General features: G+C 47.2%; 1 protein-coding gene across 5 annotated transcripts in view; it reads right to left on the minus strand.

Annotated features, from left to right (window-relative positions):
- LOC147109355 (organic solute transporter subunit alpha-like) overlaps nt 1–13,331 on the minus strand; it is a 39,550-nt gene extending 26,219 nt beyond the window's left edge. Inside the window, exons 1-3 of one of the 5 annotated variants that reach the window (XR_015080245.1) lie at nt 13,019–13,331; nt 11,998–12,274; nt 10,256–10,410 (exon numbers count right to left, since the gene is read on the minus strand). Coding sequence is in view for 4 of the 5 variants with exons in the window: in XM_086003231.1 (XP_085859357.1) it covers nt 10,256–10,410; nt 11,998–12,046 (204 nt within the window). In the remaining variant the exon portion in view is untranslated. Of the gene's footprint in view, nt 1–10,255; nt 11,201–11,997; nt 12,275–13,018 lie in introns of all 5 variants that reach the window. The other 4 variants (XM_086003231.1, XM_086003230.1, XM_086003229.1 and 1 more) reach the window with 4 other exon arrangements.
- Between the last annotated feature and the right edge of the window lie 469 nt (nt 13,332–13,800).

Below are 13,800 nucleotides of genomic sequence, written 5' to 3' on the forward strand. Positions count from 1 at the left end.
AAGAGGCCGATCACAGGCCCTGTAATGAAAAAATCCGTAAGTTGACCCGAGCATTATCCAGGGCCAGTGGGTATGGTTTGTCTCATGGCACCAGGGGAAGTTGGGGTAGACTGGAATGAGGAGGAAAAGGAGCCCGATGGTGGGATCCAGTATAGGGAGGTTCGACTGGCTCCCGAAGCACAGGGACCATCGGCCCGATGTGTCCCCTGCGACAGCAAAAGTTCAGTCCACCCCGACAAGGCAGCGGTCAGGGGCCATTGCAGAGTAATCATGTGCTTCCCTATACGTCCCTTCAGTTGCAGGAAATGCTGGCCAATGTGCTGAAACTGAAGCACGGAGGGGATGCCTCTGTTCATTTTGCCAATGTAGAGCAGATAGGAGGGATCAATAATTGTGACGACGATGAACGGAAAAAGCTGATACTGTTCTCTCTAGATGGGAAGCTGTACCAGGGTTTGTCGGCAGCCACTAAGTTAGGAGGGGGTACCCTGGACGGGGTAAAGGACGAAATTTTAATGGTGCTGGGACAGTTCTTGCAGGTCGAGCAGACCAGACAGCTGGCTGGCAAGGCACCGGATGCATTCGCAGGCAGGTTGTGGCCCGTGTATCTGAAAGCGACGGGGAGAAATCTAGCTCAAGCAGAGTTGTTAGGGGCTCCCAGGATTCATTGGTTGAGGACCCTAGTGGCTAACAGCCTGCCACAGATCAGGGCTAGGGCAGAATCATGGTTCGACTCTGAAGATGTTAATAATACAGAGCCAGTTGTGTTAAGGAAACTGACTCTGGCTTTTAAATCCGACCGAGGGGAGGAGAATAAACAAAAGGGAAAAGTACACGAGATGAAGGGAAGCATGGATGGTAGAAAAGAATGGAAGCAGGAGGGGGGTAAGGTGGACAGATCCCAGGCATGCTTTAACTGTGGTAGAGTGGGACACTGGAACAGGGAGTGCAAGTTCCCAAAAAGGGAACAACACCAGGATACGGGGGTCCCTCAAGGTCAAAACCGCGGGTAGTAGAGGCAGAGAAGGAGAGGGTAGAAGACCCGGTGGAACTTCTAGTGACTGTGTTACGGCAGGTTATGGGCAAAGACCAGGGAAAGCTGGACGCTGCCGTATGCAGTGAAAAGCCCAGCGCGCCCCCACTTCTCCCATAACTAGGACGCGTCCAGCCCGGGTACCTGTGCCCGCTCATCTACGATGAGTGGGGCAGACCTTCTGTAGAGATCAGGGTAGAGGCCTTTCAGGGAAAGTATCTAGTGGACACCGGAGCTTCCAGTACAGTGGTTCACTCACCAAACCCGACCACTTCTCCATGGTCGAGCAGGGTCCCGTTTAAGTTAGTGGGTTTCACAGGGAACGAGCACGCTGGGGCGGTACTGAAACCTTTGTCTATAGGGTTAGGACCCCTTGTCACTAAGTGGTAATGCGTACTGATGCAATGGAATCAGCCCGGCGCGGGGGTCCTCGGAGCTGATTTTATGCTGGCCCACTATGTGATCGTGGATATGAGAAACCACTGTCTATGGGGGGCAGTTGCTTCAGATAAACCTGAGGAAGTTCTAGTTATCCCCAAGGTGGAGAAAGTGAAAGGTAGCGCCTGTACTATGAAACCGAAGGGTAGCTATGACTTGGAACAATTGGTCCGTAGCACCCCGGAAAGGTATCGGGGGTATGTGAAAAATAATCTCGCAGTGTTCGCCACTCACCGACATGACTGTGGTAGGGTAGCGGGGGTAGAGGTGGAGGTACACGGGGACCCAGTGTTGCGACCTCAGAAACAGTATGGTTTTCCCTGGGAGGCAGAGAAGGACTTGGAAACTGCACTGAGCTCCCTCGTGGAACAAGGGGTACTGAGGCCGATAGCGACCCATGTAAATTCACCCCTATGGCCAGTTAAGAAGCCCGATCAGTCATGGAGAGCCACGGTAGACTACCGAGTTCTCAATAAAGGTATTCCAGCATGCGCGCCCACGGTAGCAGCAGTAGCCGATCTAATAGGGAATATCCCTGCGGAGGCAACGATGTTCACTGTATTGGACATAGCTAACGGGTTCTGGTCTATCCCAGTAAGACGGGAGGATCAGTATAAATTTGCCTTGACATTCAAAGGGCAACAGTACACGTGGACGTGCCTCCCACAAGGGTTTCATAACAGTCCCTCGATTTTCCATCAGTGTATGGCTAATGCTTTAAAAAATTTCAGTCAGCCTAGCCAGTTGATCCAGTACGTGGATGACCTATTATTATTCTCAGAAAGTGCAGATGACCACGGGCCACTACTGGACGAGCTACTAAAGCTGTTGAGAGAGGCAGGGTTTAAGGCAAACCCCATGAAAGCCTAAATAGGACAGGAGGAGGTGAAATTTTTAGGATTGACGATTAGGGCAGGGGAAAGGGCTATAGACGAGGCAAAGAGGAGGACAGTACAGGAACTACCCGCTCCAAAGAGTGTAACTGGGGTGAGATCTTTTCTTGGTGATGTGCCTTCAATAACTCAAAGAAAAGGAATTTAAAGGATTCAACTAAGGCTTTTAATCACTAAGAACATAGCAGCATAGCAGGTCTTCCCACATCGGGTTCATCTGGTAGTGAGTGACTCATACAGCTCCTGAGACCTTTATATGGCAAAAGACAGTGGCGTAGCCAATACACACAATAGGAACAAAAGGGTGTGGTTCACACAATACAAGCAGGTAAAATACAAGCAGGTCTGATGAAGGCATATTTCATCACATTCACCCCTTCTACAGATTTAGTCTGTCCGGGGGTGTGATAGTCCTTCCTGAACGTCGCAACAGTACCTCGGGTTCTGACCGGGAGTCCGTGGTGCCCTCCTGGGCATACCCATGTGCCGGGGGTGTTGCAGGTACTTCTGGGGGTGGTGAGGATACCTCTGGGGATGGTGGAGGTTCTTCTGGGGGTGGTGGTGATGGGTCGTTGTCGTCGCTTCCTGCCAAGGCGAGGTCCTTTATGGACACGGTGTCTTCACGCCCGTCGGCGTGCTTGACGTACGCGTACTGTGGGTTTGCGTGGAGTAGGTGTACTGCCTCCACGGGGGGATCCATTTTGTGGCCCCTCACATGCTTCCGTAACAGGACTGTCCCTGGGGTGGAGAGCCACGAGGGTAGGGATACTCCTGAGGTTGATTTGCGGGGAAAAACGAACATCTTCTCGTGAGGAGTGGCGTTAGTAGTAGTACACAGTAGCGACCTTATCGAGTGGAGTACGTCTGGGAGGACCTCCTGCCAGCGGGAGGTGGGGAGGCCTTTAGACCTTAGTGCTAAGGTGACCGCCTTCCACACTGTCGCGTTCTCCCTCTCCACTTGCCCATTACCCCGGGGGTTATAACTAGTGGTTCGACTCATGGCTATCCCCTTCGACAGCAGGTATTGGCGCAGTTCATCGCTCATGAACGATGCCCCCCTGTCAGTGTGGATGTAGTTAGGCATGCCGAACGTGCAAAACAGGTTGCCGAGGCACTTGATGACCGTGGCACTGGTCATATCTGGGCAGGGGTAGGCGAATGGGAGGCGGGAGTACTCGTCCACAATGTTGAGAAAGCACACATTGCGGTCGGTGGAGGGGAGTGGTCCCTTGAAATCTAAGCTCAGGCGCTCGAATGGCCGTGTAGCTTTGATCAGGTGGGCTCGGTCGGGTCTGAAAAAACAGGGCTTGCATTGCGCACAGGTGCGGCAGTCCCTGGTCATAGACCGGACCTCCTCGATGGAATAGGGCAGGTTACGGGATTTTATAAAGTGGAATAGCCGGGTGACCCCCGGGTGGCAGAGGCCATTGTGGAGGCCCTGTAGCCTGTCCCCCTGGATGCTGGCACACATCCCTCGTGATAGGGCATTGGGGGAGTCGTTGAGGGCCCCCGGCCTATATACTGGCCGTGCATAGTGGGCCTTCAGGATGGTGCAGGCCTCCTTGTAGCTGGTGGCATCTTGGATGAGAGGGGAGACCCGATGGCTCACCCAGTTTCGCAGGATTCCCAGTTTCATGTCTCCGGTAGCGGTTTCGGCTGCGGCTATGGCAGTGGATGAGTTTGCAATGAAAAATTCGAAGCATTGGAACCAGTGTCCGAACTGTGTGGCTGCATCTGAGGCATGGGGGTCCAGAGCCAAGCGCTCTGGTTTCAGGAGTCAATCCATCTTGGTGTTTTAGTGATTAAAATTGATGTGTCTTCAATAACTCAAAGACAAGGAATTTAAAGGATTCAACTAAGGCTTTTAATCACTAAGAACATAGCAGCATAGCAGGTCTTCCCACATCGGGTTCATCTGGTAGTGAGTGACTCATACAGCTCCTGAGACCTTTATATGGCAAAAGACAGGGGCGTAGCCAATACACACAATAGGAACAAAAGGGTGTGGTTCACACAATACAAGCAGGTAAAATACAAGCAGGTCTGATGAAGGCATATTTCATCACACTTGGTATGACAGGGTATTGCAGGGATTTTATTGAAGGCTATGCAGCCACGGCAGCCCACTTTGCTTAGACTCCTTAGGAAAGGAGTAGGATGGGAATGGGATGAGAGTTGTAAGGAGGCATTTACTCGCCTAAAGGAAAATTTACAAACTGCACCCGCACTAGGAGCAATAAACAGGAACGAAGATTTTTATCTGGAGGTAGCAGCTACTGGGGATAGCTTGAGTGCAGTGTCGCTCCAAGAACGGCATGACAAGTTGAGGCCAGTGGCTTATGCCTCCCGAGTCCTGACAGATGTAGAGGGGTTTCTCGAACTGTGAAAGACACCTTTTGGCGAGCTATTGGGCCGTCAAACGTTTCCAATTATTTACGGGGTCATCTTTAATAACCTTACTGACATGTCATACCCCGACACTGATGCTATTGGACGGGAGGATACAAGATGGGACAGTGAGTAGCAGTCATATTGCCCGCTGGACATTGCTACTCTCCCAGATGAACCCGAGGGTGGAAAGATTGGCGGAACCTAAGCTGGCCTTGAACATGATTTATCCAGGGACAAATCATGTGTGCACGGTAGAAGGGGTATGGGATATAGACGTGGGATTCCGGGCCGAGCAACACCGACAGGGAGAGATATATATGTGGATGGGTCCAGCTCAGTGACAAACGGAGAGTGTAGGATAGGGTGTGGAATTTATGACCCAGGGGTTGGGATAGAGAAAGCCATCAAACTCCCCAGCACACTGAGTGCACAGCAGGCCGAGCTGGCGGCTGTAGCTTATGTGGTCACGCATCCCGAGGAATTCCCAACCCCCTACACAATATGCTCAGACTCAATGTTCACGTGCAATTCTTGCACTGAATATCTGGCAATATGGGTTAGACGAGGATTCAAGTCCGCTTACAGGAAACCTTTAGTAACCGCCCCACTGCTGAACACAATCCTTGGCATTACGGGCAATAAAGGGGAATATTACATTCAAAAGGTAAAGGCGCACTCAAAAACCAAGCCTAAATGGAAAGGTAGCCAGAAGGCTGACTGGTTGGCAAAAAAGGGGGCCAGGGAGGGAGTACTTTGGGACCCGTACCGATCTGGACAGATCGCGGTCATAAGGGATATGGAGGGCCCACAGGAGGTGAAGTTGCCCCCAGACCTGACCCAGGTTCAAGCACAAGATACGGTTTTAAAAATCGTGATTAAGAAAAGGGTAGAAGGGGAACCAATTGTGGGTCCTTTTGGAGCAGCAGATATAGTGGTCAAAGAGGGGATGCTGTTTAAAGGGGAAAGGTGGATCGTGCCCACACAGTACCGAGAGGAATTTATGCAGTTAGCTCACGGGGGTCCGGGAGCTGGACATCCAGGGCCGGAAACTACCTGGAAGAAAGTGGAAGAGGTGGGTTGGTGGCCTCATCTCAGGGAAGAGGTGAAGGAATATTGCAGCGAATGCCTAGTGTGCACTGCGAATAATCCAGACCTCCACTGTAGAAAGGCACCATGTTAGGAGGGTAGAGGGACCATGGCGTTCTATACAAATAGACTTCATTGGGCCCCTGCCCACCACAAAAGCAGGCAACAAGTATTGTTTGGTGTTGGTGGACATTTTCTCTAAGTGGGTTGAGGCCTTCCCTTGTCAAACAGCCACAGCGTTAAACACGGCTAAGATCCTAGTAAGGGATGTGTTCTTCTGATGGGGATTGCCCCAGGTAGTGGAATCAGATCAGGGGAGCCATTTCACAGGACAAGTCATGCAGACCACCCTGAAACTTTTAGGGATACGGGGAAAATGGCATGTGGCCCACAATCCCCAATCATCAGGAATAGTGGAAAGGATGAACTGGACCTTAAAGGAAAGGCTTAGGAAGGAGATAGGGGGGTAACCAAAAAAAAAATGGGATGCGGTCCTGCCTCTAGTTCTCATGAATATCAGGGCCAGCCTCTCCAAAAGCACAGGACACTCTCTGTATGAGCTGATGACCGGTAGGGCGATGAGGACCCCGACTCATGTGTTGGTACCGGTCCTGACCGAAGCTCAAATGAGGGAGGTCAACCGGGACAGGTTTGTAAAAGACCTGTATGAGACCTTGAGGAAAGTACAATGGGAAGCTGCAAATAACATGGGAAGCCAGTACCAGAAGAATAGAATGCTGTTAGAGCCACAGAAAGTACAGAAGTGGAAGGTAGGGGACCAGGTCATGGTGAGAAATTATGCCCGGGTAGGGGCTTTCGAGCCACTGTACATGGGGCCGTACAGTATCGTGGACAAGGCAAGCCCTATGGTTTACGCAGTGCAGCTGCCAAAACGGACAAAGTGGTTCCACATTAATCAATGTAAACGCTATGACCCCGGGAAGAGGGGAATAAAATGAACCAGAGCCCAGAGAACGATCATGAGTTTGACCAATGTAAGTTTTTCTCCCATCTTGTGGGATGATGATGAAAACCCTGAGAGTGGAGCGGTGAGAAGGAGTAGTCGAACACCCCGACCTAGGGTGCCTTGGACGCCTCCTCACACACTGACCCCGAGCCGCAAGAGGTCCCAACCGGACAGTAAGGAAAAAGGGATGTGGTGATTGCAGCAATCACAGCATGTATAATATGTATATAATCTAAGTTTGACCTGTGGAGGGAAGACCTCACACAGAGCAGTGCTATTTTTCTTTTATTTTATTTGCAGAGGCGAGTCGAACGGAGGCCGCAGGATGGAATGCACTCTGTGGCTGGGCCTGTTGGTAATCCTGATCAGATCAGGACAGATGGAGCAAGGCAACATAGAGATGTTGTTTACTTACGGGTGAATGGGAGGAGCCGGGCCCACTGTAACACAGGGAGGTAGAGCACAAAGCAATGACGGATAGCTACATACTTCCATGAGGGAGAATGGCTGGGTTGGTTGGGGTCAAATTCCACTAAATATTCCAATTACTCTGGTTACAAATTCAGTGAAGCATCAGTGCCCTGCCCCAAATTAAATATCACCACCAAAAAGATACTGGTGAATGAGGGAAGGCAAGTGTGCCTAGAATGCTGGGGAAGTATCTCCGTGGGATGGCGGTGGTGGCTACGGAAAACAGACAAGGCAAAGGGTAATGAATCCACGGATTGGGAAAGATTGGGGAATGACTCGTACAGATCGATTGTGGGGACAAAGGGGCGTGTAAAATTATGTTGGGACAAGTGGTGGAAGGAGGAACAGGGGCTTATGTGTGTGTGGGAGGATCGGAATGTAAATGCCAGAGGGGGGGTGTCCGTCGCTTTTAAATGGCAATGGCAAGATTTCGGGTCTGGAATAGGTTGGACTCAGAGTTTCGATTCGTGTGTGGTCCCAGATCCTCCAAACGCAGCCAATGCTACCAAACTAGTAGCGCACGATAAGAAGCCCCTACCATCAACTCCAAAGACACGGGATAAAGAGGTTAAGTGCCCCATAATGACACCCAGAACTAGGAATGGGTTAGTACTGATTCCAACAGGGAAGGTGTTGTACCATGACGTGCATTACGAGGTAGCATCTGTTATCCTTAATTTGACAAAGGTACGGCTACCCCGGTGGTGCCCATCTGAAACGGAAAAATTGTACGAGAAACTATTTTTGAAAATGTTCCGGCAATTCTACGAGTTGAACTATGGGGAAGAAAGTCGGAAGGATTTGTATAAACAAGCTGACAACAGTCACACCAATTTGGGGATCCAGAAGAGGGGATTGATCAATGACGCGGCCATGGTGTTTAATACAGGGACGTCACTGGTCAATAGTATAGATGATGCCCAGCTGCAAACACAGGTCAATACCTAACGGGATCAGCTAAAGAGGATACTGGGGTGGGTAATGAGATTGAGGGACAGGAATTACGAGAAGATTATATATCGCATTTTGGGTATGATATCCCGCCATTACCTGAGCATTTGACAAACCTGGTAAAGGAAGTGGAGCTTTCCCAGAAACATTACTACACTCTCCAGCAGGAAAACAGAGAAACGCGAGAGGAGATCAGGGAAATGACCACTCCACCTTGGTGGGAGATTGGGTTTAATATTGAAATTCCTCCCTGGATCAGAATTGCCTCACATGTATTGATAATTGTGCAATTAATTATGGTGTTGTATCTGTTCAGGTTATCGTGTAAAACAAAACAAAGGGTAAAAAGGGAAAAACAGGAAAGACTGTATAAAGGGGATTTGGGATTATAGAATCAAATGTATAGACTGTGTAAAAAATGTGAGATTTGGCTGCGACTGACAATGCACCCTCCATGGCAGAATGTAAGAGATATTAATGGGGGGAGATGTAGGATCGATTCCTCCCCCCCCAACGGTAAAAATATTGGACTATGAAATTTAAAAACCTAGAAGTGCACAGCCCGCAAAAGAGCTGGGCAATAAAGGGTTAATTCAGACATTGTGGCCGAATTGCCATACAAAGGTTTTCTGTCTTGGGAAGCTACAAGAACACCTTGAGTCTCTTCGTCGGGAGCAAGCGGAAGCCAAGCGCAAGCAGCACAAGGAGCGCACGTCAACCCAAGCACCCCACCCACCGCCCCTTCAACCACCGTCTGCCGCACCTGTGACAGAGACTGTAGGTCCCGCATTGGGCTCATCAGTCACCTGCGAGCTCATTTTTAATGTGGAAGCAAGTCATCCTCAGTTCCGAGGAACTGCCTAAGAAGAAGAAGATATTCATGTACCTTAAGGGGTTACATTGTCCACCTTAGACCATGACCCCCAAATAACCAGTTTCAGTGCAGGCCGAGACAATGGGCCGGGCCTCGAACCTTTTGAATACGAATGCTAATAGAAACCAACAACCTCGCATAGGCAAAATAACAACAGAAAACGCCGGAAAAACTCAGCAGGCCAAGCAACGTCTGTGGAGAGAGAAATAGAGTCAATGTTTCGGGTCGAAACCCTTCTACAGAAACCCCTTGCATATGCAGTCACTTTGGGAGGGTTGCATTGTCAGAAAGATATCTCAAATCAATGGATAATACCAGGAACAATTCACACATTTTGAAACTAATCGTATGCTCAAGAGGGGGCCAGGAAATACTGCAAGTTGGTTTTGGTTTAAAGTAAGAGCACTTTGAAGACAGTGGTGTGGGAAGCCGACGACAGAACAGCGAACAGAAAGATTCGGGCCGACAATCAACTCCAAGAGACAGCCGATCAGGAGTGGTGATTGTATGTTTCAATCAAATCATAGAGGGGGCTTTCATGATTGAGTCTGAGTAAGTTTGTACGTTTCAGTCAGATCACAATAAGGGTTTTGTGATTGAGTCTGGGTAACTTTATATGTAACAGTCAAATCACGGACGGGTTTAACTGTGTCATATTGTGTCGATGCAAATGATCCTTGCGCAGGGGTTTGTATTTTGGGGTTGTTAGTCTAATATAAATCATAGGGATTTATACTGGGGAAGTAATTGTGTGTGTGTTCAATAAACGAATGAGTCAAAGGTTGAGCCAAAACCCGGTGCCTGTGTATTTTGTTCTTATAAATCCTGACGTCCAAGAACTGTATGTAACGGGGGACCAGTATCGGAGAAAACCCCTTACAGCAGCAAGAAAATAGTATAAAATTGTGGGAGAAGGGAGCATTTTATACCTTATTTTACATGTTGAGGTATTTGAATCTTAGTGTAGAATATTAGTGAAGCAAAAGTGATTGACAGACCACCCTTTATTTACAGTGGCTGTTTACTGTGTACTGAAACTTGATCACCATTATTGCCTAAAACCAGCTGAATCAAAATTTGCAAATATCACTGCAAACACAACTATTTGTGCAATACAACAATATAATATTTAATCAGAATGTGCTACTTACAGGGAATATGCCAAGGACCAACAGAGTCTTCTCCTTGATTAAGTCATTTATGATATTTTGTTGTAAATAGATCCATAGCTCGATGAAGATGGCATAAGTGGCAATTGCTACAATATTGAGTATTATCATAACAGCGATGCCAAAACTAGTGAGATCTATTGAAAGAAAATTAAATTTACCACAATGCCACGCGAATGTTATTAAAAATGTAATCAAAGCTTGATGTTAATAGTGTATTCATCATCAATTTATCACTATACGTCCGACCATGTGAAATTTAAACAAACAAGGTAATTACTCTGTGATATAATTTCCCTCCATTGTATGTGTCTATTAAACCAATATAGAATTTATTAGTAATGCTCTGGACATCATGGGCTGAATTCTCTTCCTGTTGGCAGGTAAGCAGCTGAGTGGGAACATTGCTCGCCCATATGAGTCCACTGCTGACCCATTGCAATTTCATCCTGGGGTCCTCATTTGCTATGGAGGAAAGGTTTGGGCCAGTAATCTCCTATTAGGCTTACTGCTGCTGGGAGGGAAGAAAATGCAGTTTTGGTGCCAGTTAAAGGGTAGCATCACTTTCTGAGCAGCAGCGAGAAGAACAGCAGCCCTGTCTAAAGCTGCAGCAGCCGCCTCGGGGGTTGGGGCAGAAGGGGAGAAACAGCTGGAATGGCTCCTAGATTCTCAGACAAATCTCCAGAGGGCCTGAAGCCAGCATTAAGAGCTGTCCCAGTCTGCATTGCTACTGGGCACCATCGGTCTCTTGTGAGTGAGCCAGCAAGCATTGAGCTGGGTCTTTCTGAAATATGTCAGTCATGGCCCTTGCGGTCATCCAGACGGCCATTCACAATGGGTCTATCTGGGCGTTTAACCAGAATGTGTGTTGAGGTCTGCCCTTCTGATCTTAGCCCCTCAAGTCTGGAGGGGTGAACTTTGTGTAGCCTGAAATAGGGAAGAAAAATAGACCAAGTTAGATGGAGAAATTAGCTAGCAACAGCAGCCCACTCATAAGAGAGATAAGGACAGTGATCCCAACAAACAGGAACACTAATAAACAGGACCCCATGTTCTCCAATCAAAACGAGGTGCAGGGATTAAGAAAAAAGGTAAATTGTTTCAGCCTCTACACCCACATTCCTCCCAACACAAGCACAATCATTGCAAGAAATCTTAATCAATATACTGCTCCCACAATGTAATCAAAATAGCTTTTTAAAATACTTCCATGACTGTGAACCCATAAAAAAACTGCACTTTTGAATGAAGCTGTTAAGTACTGCTGTTGCTAAAATTAACAGGTTAATAGAATTCATTGTTATTGCAATCATGTTTATTTTACATTTCTGATTCAATTTGCTCTTGTTTGCTTAAAGAGGCCTGTTTCATGTATCATGAGATAAAAGGACATTGCTAAATGTAGAGCAACACTTCCTTGTTTTTGTTTCAAATCCTTAACGGATCACTATTTGAAAAGCAAAGAAAAAGACAGAAAGACTTGCATTTATATAGCGCCTTTCACGACCACCGGACGTCTCAAAGCGCTTTATAGCCAATGAAGTATTTTTGAAGTGGAGTCACTGTTGTAATGTGGGAAACACAAAATATATGGGTTTACAGTCAGGGAAGTATTTTAAAAAGCTATTTTGATTACATCATGCCTGTGGGAGCAGAACCTTTCTTTTCCGCTTTTTTGATACCGGATCCCTTTTAATAGTTAAAATCATAATCGGTTATCCTACCTTTAATTTGATCCTCAGAACTCGGCAAGTCGTTGCTGCAGTTTGGCATGATTGTTGTAAGTAAAGCTTCAAATAAAATGCTGTTCAAGGAGTTTCAGGCAAGACTAAGTATTTTATTATAGTTGAGATTGTTCTAGGTTTCTCCCGATAAATGCGTTAATCCTTTCCGATGCTCTGTTGTACACAGAGATATGTCGATGGAACTTCCTGGTGCTGCATCGTGTGCAGAAAAAAAAAACTCGGCAATCAACAGCAGCATACTTTGTCTCTAGTAAAACTGAAACAGAAGTAATGTGAGAAAAATGAACTTTGTAATTTAACCCTTTGAGTACTAAGTGTCTTTTTGGTGCTTTCAAAGCACTGTACTCAAACTTTCCAACATATAACATCTGAAACCACGAATATTTATTTACAGTATTCTCTGAATGAACTAAAAAATCATAAAGATGAAGTACAATATTTTCTCAGTTTGGTCCAATAATTATGCTCCTGTCTGCAGAGGGTTAAAACATTATCAGTTAGCGACTGCTACCAGTTAGCACAAAAAAACAGTTTTATCATGCCGTTGGAATGTCATAGGTACACAGTGGATCTCAAAACGCTAAAATTTCAATCAGGGGGGTCTAAATTGGATAGCCCCCTGAAAATGGGAGTGTGGATCGCGATGTGCGATTAACCTGCACCCGTTGATTGCAATGCAGACACCATACCAATTCGTGCTACCTGCTCACTTAAATGTCCCTGCGTCTAGCCAGTGCTAACCGCGCTATTCATCAATAAACAATAGAATATTGGATAGGTGATCCATAGGAACAACTAGAAATGAACAGATAAATCTATTACTGTAACAGCGTATTCTCGAATTATCGAGAGACATATAGCTCTGTTAATTGTTAAAAACCATTAGAAAAAATATTTTGACTTTATCGCAATCTGTAGAGTAGCATCTCCAGAAGCAATTGACCAGATGACCCTTTACAAAACACATTTAGAAAGCTATTATCAGAGCCATTAGGCTGACCTTGGCACTTTGCACCTTGTGTTTACCAGATTGGAGAAACGGTTAATTTATATTCAGAACAGTTCTGGTCTCCATAGTGCTCTATAGAAGCACTGGAGAAAATACAAAAACGATGTACAAGGATGTTACCCGAACTGAGAGGGTATAACAGTCAAGAAAGACTGAGCAGGCTCGGGCTCTGTTCTCTAGAAAAGAGAAGATGGAGGTGACCTGATAGAGTTCATTTGCTGGACGCATCAGCAGGGGACCAATATCGTGAGAGGCTAGCACCAGTTAAAGCTAGCCTGCGCTGCTTAAAGCTAGTCTGCACCTCGTAAAGGGGAGGTGCATTGTGGCTGGAGCAGGTGCTAGGAATGATGATTGAAGAGTTTGTGACCTGGGAAAGGGTGAGTCACAAGAGAGGAGAGAACGAGCTCCCAGTTTTTCGGACGCTACACTGGAGGTCTTGGTGGAGGAGGTGGAAAGGAGAAGAGATGTCCTGTATCCACAAGGGGGACAGAGGCAATGTTCCCTGTAATTTTGGGGGGGACTGTTTAACCGCTTTAACGAGCTGCGTGGCCCATTCAAAAGTTCATGCATGTGCATTTTTTTCAATTTAAAAGCTGGCTCATCGGCTGCACGGGACCCCCGAAATGCTGCATAGCTGCACAGCTTATAGGAAGCATTGGATGGAGGCACTCAAGACACACGGTGAAAAGGCAGTGGGAGCAGATAGCCGTGGAGGTCAATGCCAGGAGTCAAGCCACGAGGACCTGGATGCAGTGCCGCAAGAAGTTTAATGA

This window comes from Somniosus microcephalus, chromosome 12, assembly GCF_052327205.1.
Source record: "Somniosus microcephalus isolate GS21.2 chromosome 12, FLI_Smic_1.0, whole genome shotgun sequence".
Lineage (NCBI taxonomy): Eukaryota > Metazoa > Chordata > Chondrichthyes > Squaliformes > Somniosidae > Somniosus > Somniosus microcephalus.